The 19,951-nt window shown below is 38.8% G+C and overlaps 1 protein-coding gene across 1 annotated transcript; it reads right to left on the bottom strand.

Moving 5' to 3' along the window:
- Positions 1 to 3,619: 3,619 nt before the first annotated feature.
- On the bottom strand, positions 3,620 to 4,281 carry LOC111080674. Its single transcript, XM_022376420.2, has 3 exons — positions 4,007 to 4,281; positions 3,889 to 3,957; positions 3,620 to 3,818 (listed from the first exon to the last, which is right to left on the bottom strand). The coding sequence occupies exons 1-3, from the start codon at positions 4,198 to 4,200 to the stop codon at positions 3,620 to 3,622; spliced, it is 462 nt and encodes a 153-aa protein (XP_022232112.2). The 5' UTR covers positions 4,201 to 4,281.
- Between the last annotated feature and the right edge of the window lie 15,670 nt (positions 4,282 to 19,951).

Here is a 19,951-nt window from a genome sequence, read left to right as displayed (position 1 = left end):
CATTTCTGTTGTCGGTGTTGTTGTTATTAATTGTGGATAATAAACTCTGGCGGTTTCGGCTGTGTGCGTTGGCATCATAATTCTGCAACGCGGTAACGTTGCTATCGCTGTTTTAACCCACCAATAGAGAGTTTTGGGGAACTTCTTTTTATACCCGTACTCAAAAAAGAGTTAAGGGGTATATTAGATTTGTGGTAAAAGTGGATGTGTGTAATGCAGAGAAGGAAACGTTTCCGACCCCATAAAGTATATATATTCTTGATCAGCATCAATAGCCGAGTCGATATAGCCTTGTCTGTCTGTCCGTCTGTCTGTCTATCCGTCTTGTTGAGCGCCTAGATCTCAGAGACTATAAGAGCTAGGGCAACCAAATTTGGTTTCCAGACTCATGTGATATCACACTGCTACAAGTGTATTTTAAAATTTCGCCCCGCCCCCTTCCGCCCACACAAAGAACGAAAATCTGTGGCAGGCACATTTTTAAAGATACGATAAAACTAAAAACGCAGTATCGTAGAGAATGGCCATATCTACCAGACTGCCGAATCTGAATCAGATCGGATCATAATTATAGCCAGAATGAAGAAATTAATTTTCAGTTGCATCCCCTGCCCCCTCCTTCCAACGACAACGCAACTCATTTTCCTTCTCGCTCGCACACTCTGCCGCGTTCAGTGCGCGAGCAACCCCTAGCGCAGGAGATGTAGAATATGAATGGAACATGTACAATCTACATGTTAGATGTTGAATAGTCATTGTATATGTAGATGTAGATAGCAGATGTAGCAAAAAAATGTAAAATGTAAAATTTTTTTTTTTTTTAATTTCTGAAAAATCATAAGCTCAAAAATGTATATACTGACTGAGTACGGGTATAAGTAGAGTCGTGTCCCCTGAAACGACTCACACGTTCCTTCTCGTTTTGTTTTGGTGTTTGTTTGAAAACAGTTCGTTGAATACAGCCACTAACCATACTGTATATAGATGTGCCAGTTCATACAACGAAAGGGGCGCAGCTGAGGTTTCTGTCCCAGCACCACCAGGTCTTCGGCTAGGGTGCTGGGACAATTCGGCTGTGGTGCTGAGACGTTCGGCGTTTTTCGACATGTTCGATTCATGACGAGATGCGAAAGCAAGCTGAGAATTGCAAATGTATGTGTGTAAACAGACACGACAAAATTTTCTATCAATTCTTATTTTCCGAAACCGTTTTGAGTTTGTTTTGAGTTTCGTTTCCAGGTTGCGTAAACGTGTGTGTGTCATGTATTCACACATACTGTGCTTGTGTGTGGGCTCTACAATTTTTGGGCGCTTGAATTGGTTTTTCGTTTTGTTTTGAGGGCTGATGTAGCAACCTGAGCTGACCTGCTGCAACATAAATGAGGAATGGGCAGAGTGGGTGGGGGTGGGAAATAATTGCAATATATAAAATAAAAGCTGTTATTTGTTTGATTGATTTGAAATTGCACATTTACATATGCATATCCGTATTTACGACAGGTTTTTTTTTTTTTTTTCATATTGTGCAAATGCCGTCGGCTTTCGACTTTGAAACTCAGTCAACAAATTCCTTTTTTTCAGAGAACTTTTCTTTTTTACCTTAAATCAGTTATTTATCATATACATATGTACATGATTGTTTATTATGTGCATAAATATTGTGCAAGTGCCGACGGCTTTTGACTTCGTTGCTGCCGTAATACTTTTTCAATAAATTTTTCAGAGACCTGCTTTTAAGATCCATATAATTGCATTCTAAAATCTTTTTATATACATGTATATATCTATGCAGGGAATTGGTATATGTGGATTTTTTACCTAAAATCACTTTTTTATCATATGTGTACATAGATTCTTTATTACATATAAAATAATGTTATATACATACATATATGTATTTTTTTACACTTTTTCACTTAAAGTCGCCGCTCATATTGGCACCCGATTGAAGATCGGTACCCAGGGAACACCACGAGGAGGCCATTATATATAACTATAATGGGGTCAAAAGTTAATCTGACCTTTGAGTCGACTTGATATGACTTAATTAAAAAATTCGAATTAACACGAAGCAAACATTGAAATAAGAGTACACAAAACCAAATGAAATATTTTAATAATGAAGACAAATAGAATCTAATTAATGCAGTGTTATATGAATGACAATTATATGGATACTATAATTTATTATTTTTATTAATTTTCATAAATATAAAACAAATATTGTTTTCAAAACAGTTTGTCTTCACGGTGTCCGGCACGGGAGGCGTTGCAATCCTCTGCTGCTGATAGTCAGACACATTACCTTGTCAACAAAATATTGGGGAGCCCAGGATATGCCTAGGGAAGAGCGACCACAGCCGAGGAAGTGCATTTTATTAACTTTGATCAAAACCAAGCAGCTCTCTGAACAGTGTAACCGTACGGAATGCAGTGCAAACCTCTGGTCAAACCACTGGCCGCTAGAAGAATATATGACATTTGTCATATATTGCAATTGAAATTCTTGCAGTTACCAAACGGGATCGAGACATGTATAGAATCTAATTTAGGTCAAAAGCATGCCAATACAAGTAAATTAATTTGTACCTAGGTTTCAAAGCAGCTTAAGCTGCTGCATTCCAATTGGAATGCAGAAGTTTAACAATACGAAAGGACATTTCCCAATTGGGTATCTGTCTCATCTATCTGATAAAATTTTATTTTCAGTTGTTAAAGTCCTAATGGGGAATGGGGAATGGGGATCGTCTGCTCAACGCATTGCACTGCAGCTGTGGGATAAATGTACATACATATGTATATACAAAACACAAAACAAATAAATACAAATTCAACATTTTATTTGTATTTGGCATCTTTTAATGGCGTTACGGTTTCTGAAAAGATACAAACACAATTTCTTAGGTTTGAAGTTAATGGACAACAATTTGTATTAAGAAAAAAGAACAACAAATTCAACAAAGCTGCTTTTTAATTGCTTCATGCGATCGAGTATGCCTGGAGTAGGCCACGCAACGAAATATAACGCAGCTCTGCAGCGTTGCTATCTGCTACATAATCGTCTTTATTTACCTCGCGCCCCTAATTAACGGAGCATTCCGTAATGTTTCCAGCCGGGAAGCTGACAGAAGAGCAGACTCAGCCTCCCTATGTGGAGGTGTACCTGCATTCGCTGTATTGTTCCCCGAATCTAATCGAATAATTTGTACTTGGCTGAAAGAAGGTGAGAAAATTACACTCAATTGCCAGGCAACTCAAGCTACTTACCTCTCAAGCTCGGCTACCCTGGCCGCACAGAGGTCGGTCGTTTCATTTGTTTGTGTTTCGTCCAGATTAGCCACAGCCACAGGTTCAGGCTCAGCCTCAGTCGTGACTTTCATGACTTCCGTGACTGTGTGGATACTTCGATTGTGTTCCTATTAAGGGACAGGCGGGATTAGTTTGGGTTGCCCCAATGGCCAAACGGCCAATACTACCTGGCTGCTCGGCGCCTCAAAGACTCCAACCATTTGGTCAAGTCCAATCGTCTGGGCTGTTGGACACTGTGCTGTAGTTTCCATTAACTGGCTGACTTGCGTTGCCCTTGTAGTCAAGATTGTTGCGTGTTTACGCAGCTTCCTTATGAGTTCTTGAATCGGTAGTTGAATAGTCTCCGTATACTGGGATCAACGTAGAACGAGTGATAGTCATGCGGTTTGGCCAACAGGGCCGGCAGCCGCGACTCGTCTGTGATCCAATATTTCAGCAAGGGGCCGATGAGTTCGTCGTAGTTAATACAACACATGAACAATTCAAAGGACACGGGATACTGATAGGTACTGCAATGAAAGATGAGAGTTATTACCCACACACAAGAGGTGTACCAGAAAAAGTGATGATGTGTCTTACCTTTCCCAATTGAAAACGACATCAAAGTGGTCCGCGGAGCTCAGCGAGATCGGATGGCTGGATGTGGCACTAAAATTAGAAACTGAAAGATCCCAAGACTTGTTTGATTGTTTCTTACCCGGTAGCTGGAATGCTTTTACCTCCTCCCAACAACTTTGTCAGCTGGGCATCAGATAGATCATCACTGAAAATATCCGTGAATACTCGAGCTACCGGGAACGCATAAAAGTGCTTATACGCCATCAGCATCCGATCTCCTTGCTGGGTGCCTTCGGGCGCGTTTAATTCCCTGTGGTAAAGCAGCTTCCGCATCTTCCTCGAATCCACGCTCTTTTTGAACGTCTCAAAAGAGACGGGAAAGATGAACTTTCCCTTTCTGTCAATGGTCAAAACAATTAGCCATTAGGGAATTGTGGCATACATTGGGGTTGGGTTGTACGGTACTCACCCTTCCACTTCGGCCGTCACACCATCCTCATCCGATGCTTCCGGCATGGTGAGCAGCTTATCCTTCATGGATTGGGGACATGCGCGCACCTTGACCGGGTACCGCTCGCGGACAGTGGCGTCCTTGTAGAAGGCGATGTAGAACCATCTGGCACACTCCTCCGGCGTTTTCTTTGGGCCATCGCTTTGATCCCTTTGAACCGCGGATGCAATTTCCGGCAGGTTCACAACAAGCGTTTTGAATTGCTCGAACGACACAGGTAGAGACATGTTGATTGGAAATTTGTTAAAGGCAATCTGTACGGAAGGCAGTACTCAGATCATGTAGATCGCTTTGAACCGCGGATACAATTTCCGGCAGGTTCAGTATCAGCGCCTTAAATTGCTCGAACGAGAGAGGAGGAGACATATTGAGAGGAGACTTAAATTTGAAAAGGCAATTTTGAAAAGGCAAAATTAGAAACTGAAAGATCCCAAGACTTGTTTGATTGTTTCTTACCCGGTAGTTGGAATGCTTTTACCTCCTCCCAACAACTTTGTCAGCTGGGCATCAGATAGATGATCACTGCAAATATCCGTGAATACTCGAGCTACCGGGAACGCATAAAAGTGCTTATACGCCATCAGCATCCGATCTCCTTGCTGGGTGCCTTCGGGCGCGTTTAATTCCCTGTGGTAAAGCAGCTTCCGCATCCTCGAATCCACGCTCTTTTTGAACGTCTCAAAAGAGACGGGAAAATGAACTTTCCCTTTCTGTCAATGGTCAAAACTATTAGCCATTAGGGAACGTTTGTATCAGTTGAATACCTGAAAACATCTAAATACAGTTAATAATTCAATTTAAAAAATGTATTTTTACACATACCTTCTACGCTTCCCTCACTTTACTTACCTTGCAAAAACATCGATAGTCGCCATTAAACATCGATGTTTCCAAAAAATTTAAAAACATCGATGCATCGATGTTTTCATCGATGTTTCTCTACCTCTATATTATAGCCTTTTTACACTGGGCGCGTCTGCTATCGATATCGGAATAGACGCAATGAAGCAGAAAAGGCGTTTACATTGGCAGAAGTGCGTCTTGAATTTTGTTTTGGGTGCTTGATGACAAGGAAAGTAAACAAATTTTGAGAAATCAACAGAATTATGCAAGACGACAAGAAAATGGACGAAAGAGAATTGATTCTTATATTTATTTATTATTTTCAGACATTTCTTTGTAGAGCTTGTGGGAGTTCTTCTTAAAATTATGAAAACCATCGAAGTTCGTCTCCAGCAGTGTCATAATGGCATCAGGGGGTCACAAAAATGCCGTATGATAATAATACAATCAGTTTCAAGTATTTTATTTAATGATTTTATTAATATTTTCACCTTTTTGCACAACCATAAATTTTTAGCGCCAAAATTTAATTTTTGATCTACAAGTTTTTGTTGTTATTAGTGGTGATCGTTGCGCTGATAGGCAGAAAAGTGCAAAAATGTGCTGTTAAGCGCAAAAGCAATCGAATATATCGAATAGACGCACATGAATCAGAGACCGACGAAACTTTTTGCCACCACTAGGGCCCTATGCATAACCTATGTAAAAAAAATGCGTCTCCGGCATGACGCTAAGAAGCATGACGCAGCCCCAATGTAAACAGCCTATAAATCAGCCTTTATATTTAGGGAAGGGGGGGGCCAGCGAATGCATGTTTTCATCTAAACATGCCCTGGAAAAGAATGAAAATTGAAAAAATCTAAAACACCAGCGTCTGCCAAGCGCGCTCTCTCTCAAAGCCTTTTTCCACTGGGTGCGTCTGCTATCGATTTCGGAATAGACGCAATGAAGCAGAAAAGGTATTTACATTGCAGACGTGCGTCTTGAGAAAAGCTGATGACAGCAACACAAATTTTTTTAATCAAATCAATAATGAATAAAAACACGAGGAATCTTACAGAAACAGACCTCGTTATTTTGTCTGCGGTGGAGTAAAATGAAGAGGATGTTTTAAAATGCATGGAAGCGGCGGGCTGGTCTGCAGCCAAGTTAAAATTTATTGTGGAACTGCACCGTCCTCGCAGCGTGTGGACCCTTGTAAGTAGAAGGCAGTACATTTTCCAGGACTTCTACGGTATAACAAATTTAAATAGCCGCGATATGGATCATTTTGGGAGAAAGATGTTGTGCAAAACTCCGATGCGTTTTTCAAAGACAACTTTCGTATGGCAAGAAGTGCTTTCAATATTCTGGTTGGAATTCTGCCCAATCTCCGAAAGAAAGACTCCAATTTTCGACTGGCAATCCCTCTGGAGAAAAGGATAGCGATATCACTATATTGCCTGGGATCCTCTGCGGAGTATCGCACAATAGCGAATCTTTTCGGTGTGTCCAAAACCATCGAATGCCGTATTTTGATGGATTTTTTTTGGGAGCTGACTGCTGTACGTGCTGATGAATATATGCCAGAAGAATTTCTTACCCAGGAGAAGATTACGGAAACAGTGAAGGGCTTTGAGGACATGGGATTTCCGCAGTGTTTTTTACTTTTACAGTTACAGATTCACATACATAAATGTAGGGTGTCCCGGCCGAGCTCATGACTTGAAAATTTTTGAAAACTCCAGCCTAAAAATAAAACTGGATGAGTCGGATTTACTCGATGGGAATTCGAAAATTATAAATGATACAGAAATACCTGTGTTAATCTTAGGAGATTCTGCATTTCGATTTTCCAAAACGGTAATGAAACCCTATCCGTTTTCCGTTGAGTCTACTCCGGAACATAAAGCATTTAATTACAACTTGTCAAAGGTTAGACGTGTAGTGGAAAATGCTTTCGGCCACCTCAAGGCTCGGTATCGGAGGATAGGAAAGGGACTAGACAACGACATCAAAGACAATACAAAGATAATTATCTGCTGCTGCATTCTTCACAATTTCTGCTCCACCCATAATTGCGAAGTCTCTGACAGTTGGCAGCAAGATGCAGAAACCATTCAAGTCCAAGAACAACCTCAGCGCTCTTTCACACCACTTCTTAGAAACAACCCTTTATAAATAAACAATTTTAACCATTTGACTAAATATATTTTGTTTTATTAAAATACTATTGCCGTTTTTCAAACAGCTCAAGAATTTTCTTGTGAAAATTCGCCGAGTTTTCAGCAAACTGTCTGCATCACCTCCAGCTTTCTCTCCTCTACTTCCAGTAGTTTTTCGACGATTGTGTCGACTCGACGACGTTTTGGTTGGGAACCAGAGGTCTCTCCACCTAAATTTTCGGTTGCTGATGTTTGCTCTGGTCAGCATAGAAATCTGTAAAAACATCCTCGGTTACACATGAGAAGTTTGCAAAGAATGCATTTGATCAATAATTAATTTAAATAATTTGTATTAAATATATTACCTGTGCTCTCAACTCCGCTAACAACGATTGATTTGGACGCTTGCAGGATTAAGCAGACCCTTTCAAAGTGCTCCCATGTTGATGGGCTGCCACCCGAAGGTCCCACCTTGGCCAGTTCACTTCTAAAATATTGGGTTAGCAAATAAACAAGAAACAATGTATGCAAATAATGGTAGGCATGAACCTTACCTGTATTTCCTCGTCGAATTTTCTATTTTGTTCTTCACCTCAACATGAGAAGGTCCAAACTCTTTTAAGGCATCCGCTATTTCCTTATAAATATGAGAGTTCTTGCGAACTCCCCGGAAACAATCTATGTTTTCCTCCCATTGGTCGAGCAGAGTCAATAAGGCCGCAGGTGTCCACAAAAATCTCCTATCTAATGACAGAATTGATTAAAACTATTTGTTTTAAATATTATATGCATATTTTTACCTTTTCCTTCCTCAGACATACTTTAGGGTGCACAATTAATTTCTTAGGTCAGCTGTTTTTATACCCGTACTCAAAAAAGAGTTAAGGGGTATATTAGATTTGTGGTAAAAGTGGATGTGTGTAACGCAGAGAAGGAAACGTTTCCGACCCCATAAAGTATATATATTCTTGATCAGCATCAATAGCCGAGTCGTTATAGCCTTGTCTGTCTGTCCGTCTGTCCGTCTGTCTGTCTGTCTGTCTGTCTGTCTGTCCGTCTTGTTGAGCGCCTAGATCTCAGAGACTATAAGAGCTAGGGCAACCAAATTTGGTTTCCAGACTCATGTGATATCACACTGCTACAAGTGTATTTCAAAATTTCGCCCCGCCCCCTTCCGCTCACACAAAGGACGAAAATCTGTGGCAGGCACATTTTTAAAGATACGAAAAAACTAAAATTATCTCAGAGAATGTCCATATCTACCAGACTGCCGAATCTGAATCAGATCGGATCATAATTATAGCCAGAATGAAGAAATTAATTTTCAGTTGCTTCCCCTCCCCATCCCACCAACGACAACACAACTCATTTTCCTTCTCGCTCGCACACTCTGCCGCGTTCAGTGCGCGAGCAACCCCTAGCGGAGGAGATGTAGAATCTAAATGGAACACGTAATATCTACATGTTAGATGTAGAATAGACATTGTATATGTAGATGTAGATATCAGATGTAGCAAAAAAATGTAAAATGTAAAATTTTTTTTTTTTAATTCTATAAAATCATAAGCTAAAAAATGTATATACTGACTGAGTACGGGTATAAGTAGAGTCGTGTCCGCAGAAACGACTCACACGTTGCTTCTCGTTTTGTTTTAATTAGTGATGATAGTTGCGCTGATAGGCAGAAAAGTGCAAAAATGTGCTGTTAAGCGCAAAAGCAATCGAATATATCGAATAGAAGCACATGAATTAGAGACCGACGCAACTTTTTGCCACAACTATCACACTCTCTGTATAATGTTAGTGTTGGGTAAACATCGTTCAATTTACTGAACAATTTTGTTCGTTCACTTTTATTCAGTGAACTAAGTCGTTCTTTTAGTTCGTTCTTTTTTGTTCGTTCTTTTTCGTTCGTTCTTTTTCGTTCGTTCGATTTTGTTCATCGTTCTTTTTTGTTCATCGTTCCTTATTGTTCATTCTCTTTTGAGCTCTGATTTCTATTTATTTTAATTTGTACTTGGTACTTGTTATCGTTTTAAGAGATTAAATTTTGTATGTTGATGTCATTCATGGCGTCGGGGCTGAAAAACAGTAATCAATTTGACTTTTGTTGTCCATTACAATTTCAAAAGCTATAAAATACACACCTTTATATAATATTTTACATATTCTTATGTGAAAACATAAGACTTTTCACCTTATTCGGCATTAAAAGCTTTCGCCTTTTGCGGACTATTTCTCCTGCGGGAGAAAATAGGCGCTCACATGGCACCGACGCGGCAACCAAGCAAAGACGTTTTAATGCATGATGGTATAATCGTGTGGTATAATCGCTGTGCCCACCAGATCAAAGGGTCCTACTTTCTATTCAGGTACTCCTCCGCTAGGTATTTATCTACCTCTATCATGGCATCATCCGCGTTGTTGCTTTGCTTTTTATCTTGGTTGAACTGCTTATCATACTCGTCCCAAATGCAATTTTTTTGTTGGTGAAGTTTGTTCAGTTTCAATTTTGGATGTCAGATCATCAGCCATATTTTCAACCAATCTTGTTTGAGCAATTTTACCTTCTAGAGCTGCAACTTCTTTTTGAAAGCATTCTTCGGACTTAAAACTCCGTTTGAATTTTGGGTCTAGTATGGTGCTTTCCGCATTCAGCTGCCACCTTCTGGATAAAGAACAAAGATTGATGCTTGTGTGCTTCTCACCGAATGCTTCACAAGCAAGCATATACGAAGATTGTAACATCTTCTCCTGATCTACAAAATGCGCGGTTACAGCAATGTAACTTTCATTGGTGAGCGATGTCTATCCATCGGTAGTGAGACAAACTGCAGATGCTGCACCCATGTTCTATTTCACATTTGCAATTAACTCACTGTGTATATTTGGAAGAAGCACATTAGACAGCGTTTTACGTGTGGGCATCTTATATCTAGGACAATACGAAACATCCTCTATCAGCTTCTTGAAATCCGGCTCCTCCACGATTCGGAGAGCATGGTGGCCTTTGGAGATCATTCTCACTAGCTGTTAGTCTAATTGCTCACTTTTACGAGCAGATGGTGGCTTTTGGGCAAATGCAGGTATTTTTTGCTGCGATGTTGTTGCTGCAGAATTACTGGCCTCAGTACTTCCATTTCGTTGACGTTCAACCATCTCCAAAGAAGCTGGGTGTTTTATCTTTAAGTTTCGTGTCGAATTGCTCTGGGAACCTCCAGCCATACTCAGTTCCGACTTGCAGTACTTGCACTTGGCCTTTTTCTCGTTTACAGCGTCGAAGTGATTCCATAAATCACTATATTTGCGTTTAAGCGACATTTTAAAATTTATTTGCCTTTAAATTCTCTTGCCAGAGTCTGCCACAACAAAATGTGAAAAGGTGATGCCATATTAGCTCAAAAATAGCGAACAAAACGAACCAAGAAAAAACAAACAGAGCTGCCATGCCGGCTCAAACATAGCGACGAAAACGAACAAACAAACATGAAAAAAGTCATATGAAAAATTGTTCGACGTCGACTTCGCTGCCGTTGACGACGTCAGCAGAGAATTTTGCCAAGCGTGAACTGCTGCCACTAACCATACACTAACCTCCATCGCATAATCGGACACTTGTTTACCCAGTACGAAAGTATAAAGAAATGCGATAAAATTGTTGTTTTTTCACTTTTATTATAACTTTGTAATAATGACTATCTAAATCATAAGCAAAAACTCATACATTCTAGTAAGAACAGCTAACTTTTAATTAATAACGAAAAAAAGTCATTTTTGGAGACTCAACAAATAATCGGACGCCTCCAAAAAGTTTTGGAAAAAATTAACTAATAGTGTAATTAATATTTTGTTGCGTATCCTTTCGTTTCCAGAACAGCCAGCAAGCGATTTGGAATGGATTGCACCAAATTCAGGCATACTTGGGGCTCTATAGAGTTCCATGCTTCTACCAAAGCCTCTTTAAGCTGATTTAGCGTGTTAAATTTTTTGTGATACAGCCGCCTGGCGAGTTCTTCCCAAAGATGTTCAATACAATTTAGATCTGGGCTCTGTGCAGGCGTTTGCGCAAGTTTTGGGCAGTTATGTATTAACCAAAGCTTTGCACCGCCTGATTGGTGCTTCGGGTCGTTGTCTTGGTAGAACGCAAAGTTTGTCGCGATACCCAATTTCTCTGCACTTTGCTTCACATTCTGCTTCAAAATATCCAAATAACCAAATTTGTTAGTAATGCCATCTATAAAATGCAGGCTTCCTAATCCAGCACTGGACATACAGCCCCAAACCATCACAGAACCTCCGCCATGCTTCACAGTGGCCTTTGTGTTTTTTGGATCAAATTCGGCATTTGGTTTTCGCCACACAAACATCTTTCCCATGCAAGTTGAATTTACTTTCATCCGTAAATAGAACCTTTAAATAATGAATGGCTTCAATAAAATAAAACTTAAGAGTTGATGTACTATCAAATTACCGTATTCCAAAAGTCTGGGCTTTTAAGCAAGTACTCTCTAGCATATTTTACTCTATTGAGTTTGTTCTTGGGGCTTATAAATGGCTTCTTCCTGGCAACTCTCCAATGGTAGTCATATTTATGAAGAGTACTACGTATAGTATTAAGACAAACGTCTTTTCCCGATCGTTTTTTTTAACGATATCTGCAGTTCTTTTGCGGTAAGGAAAGGATCTTGCTTAACGTCTTTCAATATGGAACGCTCTTCTCGTTCGTTTAATATCTTGCCTTGACCTTCTCGACTTTTATTGGTCGGCATAAATTCAATCCCGGAACCTCTTAATTATGTCATGGACAGTCGATTTACTTTTTCCGACCAATTCCGCGATTTCCCGAACAGATTTGCCGTCCAAGTTAAGCTTTACCACTAGCTGTCTCAGTTCGACAGTAGTTTGCTTGTCTTGCGGGGCCATTTTAAACACTTTTAACAATTATAACATGTCAACTAGACAGCAAGACAGCCAGCCAGCATATGCGATAAGAAACACAAGAGCTTTTAAGAGATATCTGGAAAAGTAACGGGGTTTTCTATTGCTACTTCTGCCTTGTCCGATTATTCGTTGAGTCAATAAAAGTGAAAAACAAAAATTTTATCGCATTTCTTTATACTTTTTGAGTACTGGGTAAACAAGTGTCCGATTATGCGATGGAGCCACTGTAGATGTGCCAGTTCATACACCCAACGTGTCGCAGCTGAGTTTTCACAACCATTCGGCTGTGGTGCTGAGACGTTCGGGTCATGGGCCTGAGACGTTCGGCATTTTTTCGACATGTTCGATTCATGACGAGATGCGAAAGCAAGCCGAGAATTGCAAGTGTGTGTGTGTACACAGACACGACAAAATATTTATGAATTCTTATTTTCCGAAACCGTTTTGAGTTTCCCCTTGACCCTGCCGAACTACTTACTTCGCTGGCCCGTACATGGGTACCCACCGAAGTAACCCTATGGTAGGCGAACGCGGAACCACTCAAAGAGTAGAAAATAATTTTACTCTGCATACTTTACAGCCCACCGCGGACCACCCAGCGAACTAGTTCGATGGGCTGCAACGTCTCACCAGTAGACGAAAAAAACGAAACAAAAGAAGAAATAAAGAAGCCAAAAATGAAAGCGCTGCGTCTACGGAACAGAGCGCTGCTACGTTTTCGTTTTTTATCTAATCACGGTTGAAAGTAACTTAATATAAAAAAAAAACAACTTATTTAAACATAGGTAAGACAAAGCAACCTAAGTTAAATATGTACAGCAATCGGCATTTACGTAGACTTAGGAAGGAAACTAGGGATAAATATGATAACAAACTAAAACTTGTGAGGGCAGAGTCAGTATCGTCCAGTGAAACAGAAAATATTGAGAACAGCGAAACTAATAATGTAGAGGAATTGCAAATCGGAGATATTGTTAATGAAATGGAAGTGATAAATACGGAAAGTGGGAATAAAGTGAACTTAAGTGAGGATTTAAAGTATTGGTTTTTGAAGCATGGGCCAACGAGAAAATGCGCTGTAGACCTAGTTCGAGTATTAACGAGAAGGAACGTGCGAGTCGCTTCTGGGACGCGACTACTTATACCCGTACTCACTCAGCATATACAGTTTTGAGCATATAATTTTTTAGAATTTTATAATAAAACGAGAAGGAACTGTGAGTCGCTTCTGGGGACGCGATCTATACCCGTACTCAGTCAGTATATACATTTTTGAGCTTATGATTTTTTAGAATTTTAGAAAAAAAAAAATTTTACATTTTAAATTTTTTTGATACATCTTATTACACTACAATACAATGTATATTCTACATCTAACATGTAGAATGTACAATGTACATGTACATGTTCCATTTAGATTCTACATCTCCTCCGCTAGGGGTTGCCGCGCACTGAACGCGGCAGAGTGCGAGCGAGAAGGGAAAATTGTGTTGTCTTGGTGGGAGGGGGGGGGGGGAAGCAACTGAAAATTAATTTCTTCATTCTGGCTATAATTATGATCCGATCTGATTCAGATTCGGCAATCTGGTAGATATGGCCATTCTACCGATACTGCGTTTTTAGTTTTATCGTATCTTTAAAAATGTGCCTGCCACAGATTTCTTCTTGTGGGTGGGGAAGGGGGCGGGGCGAAATTTTGAAATACACTTGTAGCAGTGTGATATCACATGAGTCTGGAAACAAAATTTGGTTGCCCTAGCTCTTATAGTCTCTGAGATCCAGGCGTCAAACAAGACGGACAGACGGACAGACGGTCAGACGGACAGACGGACAGACAGACATGGCTCTATCGACTCGGCTATTGATGCTGATCAGGAATATATATACTTTATGGGGTCGGAAAATTTTCCTTCTCTGCGTTACACACATCCACTTTTACCACAAATCTAATATACCCCTTAACTCTTTTTTGAGTACGGGTATAAAAAAAAATAATTTTTTTGCTACATCTGTTATCTACATCTACATATATTATGTATATTCTACATCTAACATGTAGATTATACATGTACCATTTATATTCTACATCTCATCCGCTAGGGGTTGCTCACGCACTGAACGCGGCAGAGTGTGCGAGCGAGAAGGAAAATGAGTTGCGTTGTCGTTTGCGGGAGGGGGGCAGGGGAATCGACTGAAAATTAATTTCTTCATTATGGCTATAATTATGATCCGATCTGATTCAGATTCGGCAGTCTGGTAGATATGGGCATTCTCTACGATAATGCGTTTTTAGTTTTATCGTATCTTTAAAAATGTGCCTGCCACAGATTTTCGTCCTTTGTGTGGGCGGAAGGGGGCGGGGCGAAATTTTGAAATACACTTGTAGCAGTGTGATATCACATGAGTCTGGAAACCAAATTTGGTTTGGTCTTTGATTTGGTCTTATAGTTTCTGAGATCTAGGCGCTCATCGAGACAGACAGACATGGCTATATCGACTCGGCTATTGATGCTGATCAAGAATATATATACTTTATGGGGTCGGAAACGTTTCCTTCTCTGCGTTACACACATCCACTTTTACCACAAATCTAATATACCCCTTAACTCTTTTTTGAGTACGGGTATAAAAAGAAATAAGTTGGAAGTTGCGCCATTTTATAAGTACACTGGGGAAAAAAAAAACCTGATATAGTTCAAATTGACGGTGGCCTTTATTTACATATTGGCTTAAAAAATCAACTGACTAAACTGGACTCATTAAATTTACAAGAAAATTTGTTTTTTGACATTAACATAGATGGTCTTCCCCTTTATAAAAGCTCCAATGCACAACTTTGGCCTATCCTCATTCGGTTAGTTAATGTGAAAAATGCACCCATTCTGCCCATTGGAATTTTTCTTGGAAAATCCAAACCCACCTGCTGTGACGAATTTTTAAGCAAATTTATTTCTGAGTTAGGGAAATTAATGCAGAACGGACTCGAGATAGGCAAAAAAACACATTAAAATAAGTGTAAGGTCTATTGTGTGTGATGCCAGGGCTTTTGTCAGTGGTACTCCTGGACATACATCTTCACATGGATGTTCAAAGTGTACCCAAGTAGGAAGAAAGATAAATGACACATTAACATATCAAATTGAATGCGGATATTTAATAACAGAGGACGATTTCAAAATCAGAAAGTACCCTACACATCATTCCCAAAAATACTTGACAAAGCAGTCCGCATTTGAAAAATTAAACATCAGAATGGTTACCCAAATTCCCTTGGACTGTATGCATTTAATTGATTTGGTAGTCATGCGCAAATTTCTTGTAAGGTTAGTGACCAATAAAATTGGTAATAAAATTGCAAAACCCAACTTATTAAATATATCAGGAAAACTTATTACCTTACGTAAAAATATACCCAAATATACACAGGAATTTTTGTTTTAAAAAATGAACTCACTGAAGATCAATACTATGTTTTCCTTCTGTTACATTGCACAGTGGGCGGAAATGCCTTTTTTTTGGCATTAGCCCCAAAATTAAGATGTAATATTATCATAATTTTATTATTACTCCCTTTAAATAAATGTCCATTCTGCATAGAAATATAAAAAAAATATTTTTTTGACCATCCCTTTTTGGTAGCCCTTTAAAGTCGGCTGTTTGAGCCTGTCAAAATTTTCATTCTTTCTGGCTGTAAATATTGTCTACGTTTGAAGGTCCACCATCTCCATTTAAAGCAACCAAACAACATTATTTAATATGGATAATTTACATCAAGGTATTAAGAATGTAGTTTATAATGCTTTAGTTAGATGTTGTTTTCTTTCGTTCTGATTTTAATGCTTTTGTTGGCAGATGTTTTATTTCTAACCTAACCTCAAAATAGTAATCTTTGTTGGAGTAGAAGTAGTAAGATTGCGCGGGCTTGGTCATATTGTTTATTGTGTAGTGTGTGTTATTGTATGTATATTTAAATAGAGTTAACAACTTAAGCGCATATTTGCGCAATTTCGAATTATTTTCATGTATCCAGACAAGGTCAATATTCGTCGCGGCGATTTGCTGAAAATTTGGTTGAGCAATCGGCGCAGCATAAGCGCTACCTTTGACTGGATGTGCCAACAAATAAATGATGATTCTCTTCCAGAGACTGCTCTAAATGACATCAAAATAGAAATAAAAACCTTCATTGCCCAAACTAATAAGATGTTGAATAAAGCAAACAGACATGTTGTGCGATTTAAACAAACAAATGAGAGCTGGCTCGCATCAGAAATATCATTTTCCATTAAAAGGGACAAGGATAAAGGTGGACGGCCGTTTCTAGCTTATGAAGAAGGAGGATCGCGTTTGAAACGAAAATTGGCTTCGGAGCTTTCTAAAGAAAAGTCAACAGCTCTCCTTATTCACGCAGCTGCCATGTCTGCTAAGAAATCTCGGGATAAAGACACGTCACATATTCTTAATGAAACTTTAAAGACTGCTAACAAATCAAAGCTAAGGGAACAACTTTCACATAAAATTCCCATTATGTTATCAGCTGATGAGGCCTTAGCCATTATTATTGAAAATTCGTTTTCCAAGCAACAATACAAAAACATACGAGCAATTTGTATTGAAAAGAATTCCAACATATTTCCAAGCTATGAGAAGGTGAAGAAAGAAAAAACAGTGCAGACCTCAGATTATGAGTATATCAGAAACTATTGCTGAAGGCTCGAAATAAATATTAAAAGCGTGATTGAATATTTCATGCCAGGAAAAATAGCCGAGTGAATAATTTGACAGACGTATTTCACCGATCCTTGGATTCTTCTGACCCCTATCTCTCTGGCATCTCCTCAGCAATATATTACAATTCACGAAAACTTCCATCAGAAGCCATTGCTCTTTTAGAGTTACCAGCAATGGACGTAGCAGAGAGATCAGAAGATGACTACACCGATCATAAAGTAAAAGAACATTTTGATTTTGAACTAGAGTTGTAAGATGCATAAAATTAAATGTTAATTTATTGACGATCTTTTTGTATTTAAAAGTGTTTTTGTTGTTTATTATTATTATTACCCTAAGTAATTATAACTATTTTTACATAAAAAATTTAAAAAACTTAATTTTAATGCATTTTTTAAATGTTGGAGGAGGAGAAGGCGTGGTCGCATCGGTCAGAAAATTAATTCGAAATCGACCAATAATATGAACAGCCAATATGCCAAGTTTCAACATTCTAGCTTTACCGTGGAGGCTAATGCCAAAAAACGGCATATCCGCCCACTGTGCATTGTGCCCTATAGGCTGTTGTGCTTCCCAAAGCTACAAGAATCAAATATAAAACACCTCCCAGCGCATTTTAATTGATTTTGTAGAAAATTTTCCTCTTATTTTTGGTGAGAGTAGTTTCTCTTACAATATTCACAGTTTATTGCATGTGAAAGACACTGTCCAACAAGTGGGAGATCCAGTAGAGGGCTCCTCATACGCTTTTGAAAATTATTTACAGCTCTTAAAGAGATACGTCAGAAAGCCATCAAATATATTGGAACAAATATATAGAAAAATAGACGAAGAAAGTTTCACGATTTCCTCACTTGCGTTGGAACCTACAATTGACAAAAAAGTAATACTATTTATGGGATGCGTTTTAGAAGAAAAGACACCCAACAACTTCTGCTATATAGAAGGCAGTATACCTGTATCGGACACAGAACCTTCCTCAACTGAAGAAATATTTTCATTAAGACAAATTCAATATAAGGCTATCGTTATTCCATATTAAAGTGAGCTAATAGTAATGCCAATGCTACGTTACGTACATTGAACTGTAAAAGTCTACTAAAATTTAAAAAGGAGGTTTTTAGTCCGTAGGCACGCAAAGCCCTCGCGCTAAGCGTGAATCGGGCATGCCCCACACGACGGCGAGAGAGGCATCTTTTGAAGATTTTCCTACCTTGTTTCGTAAAAAAACAAGAAGGAACGTGTGAGTCGGTTCTAAGACACAACCTCCTTATACCCGTACTCAGTCAGTATTTACATTTTTGAGCATGATTTTTTAGAATTTTAGAATTTAAAAAAAAAATTTTACATTTTACATTTTTTTGCTACATCTGTTATCTAAAATTCTAAAAAATCATGAGCTCAAAAATGAATATACTGAGTACGGGTATAATAATGCGCCCGCGACTCACAGTTCCTTCTCGTTCGTTTTGTTTTGATGTGTTGGTCAGGTTAAATTACTGCCAGGATTGCCATCAATTCAGAAAACTCGTTTGGGATGGGTCGTGTCTGGACTCCAGACACACCGCTCATAACAATAGCGCCATCATAACCTTGACCAACACATTTTTTCAGATCAATTTTTTTGTGGATAAATAATTTAGTTATTTGGTTGACTAAATCTGCAGCGCCATGTTTGTATGCTATAAAAGCCTACAAACGATTCTTTAACTTCTATGTCAACTGGCTGTCCATTTTCTGACCTAGTTATTATTGCGTACCTCACAACAATGCTGAGCTGGTCTACCTTCGATACGTCCTGTGTCGTATCTATTATTATGGCAAAAACAGGGGCCCCCAACAACCTTTTGGCCTAGATATCAGATTCTTAAAAGGATAATTAAAAAAACAAATTGGAATGGGAAGAGAATAAATATGGAATTCCAAAACTTGCCGCAATATGTGATAATAACGGGCGAGAAGCTCCACAACGGACGGAAAATTTCCATGGTACCCTTCCTCACTTAAGTTTTCTCGATGTCCTCTTAAAGCCAACGAGTTCTTTGCTAGGGTTAGTATGACATCGAATAACCTTTTAAGAACCATTTTCCAAAATGACGCTTCTTTCAGAATTTCATTTTCAAGTTCCTTGTCGACAGTATCACTTTTGAGTACGGGTATAAAAAGAAATAAGTTGGAAGTTGCGCCATTTTATAATAACACGGGGAAAAAAAAAACCTGATATAGTTCAAATTGACGGTGGCCTTTATTTACATATTGGCTTAAAAAATCAACTGACTAAACTGGACTCATTAAATTTACAAGAAAATTTGTTTTTTGACATTAACATAGATGGTCTTCCCCTTTATAAAAGCTCCAATGCACAACTTTGGCCTATCCTCATTCGGTTAGTTAATGTGAAAAATGCACCCATTCTGCCCATTGGAATTTTTCTTGGAAAATCCAAACCCACCTGCTGTGACGAATTTTTAAGCAAATTTATTTCTGAGTTAGGGAAATTAATGCAGAACGGACTCGAGATAGGCAAAAAAACACATTAAAATAAGTGTAAGGTCTATTGTGTGTGATGCCAGGGCTTTTGTCAGTGGTACTCCTGGACATACATCTTCACATGGATGTTCAAAGTGTACCCAAGTAGGAAGAAAGATAAATGACACATTAACATATCAAATTGAATGCGGATATTTAATAACAGAGGACGATTTCAAAATCAGAAAGTACCCTACACATCATTCCCAAAAATACTTGACAAAGCAGTCCGCATTTGAAAAATTAAACATCAGAATGGTTACCCAAATTCCCTTGGACTGTATGCATTTAATTGATTTGGTAGTCATGCGCAAATTTCTTGTAAGGTTAGTGACCAATAAAATTGGTAATAAAATTGCAAAACCCAACTTATTAAATATATCAG

The sequence above is a fragment of the Drosophila obscura genome, unplaced genomic scaffold (genome assembly GCF_018151105.1).
Source record: "Drosophila obscura isolate BZ-5 IFL unplaced genomic scaffold, ASM1815110v1 contig_21, whole genome shotgun sequence".
In the NCBI taxonomy this organism is placed as follows: domain Eukaryota; kingdom Metazoa; phylum Arthropoda; class Insecta; order Diptera; family Drosophilidae; genus Drosophila; species Drosophila obscura.
Note: the sequence above shows the minus strand (reverse complement) of the source record. Positions and strands in the feature narration are given on the sequence as shown.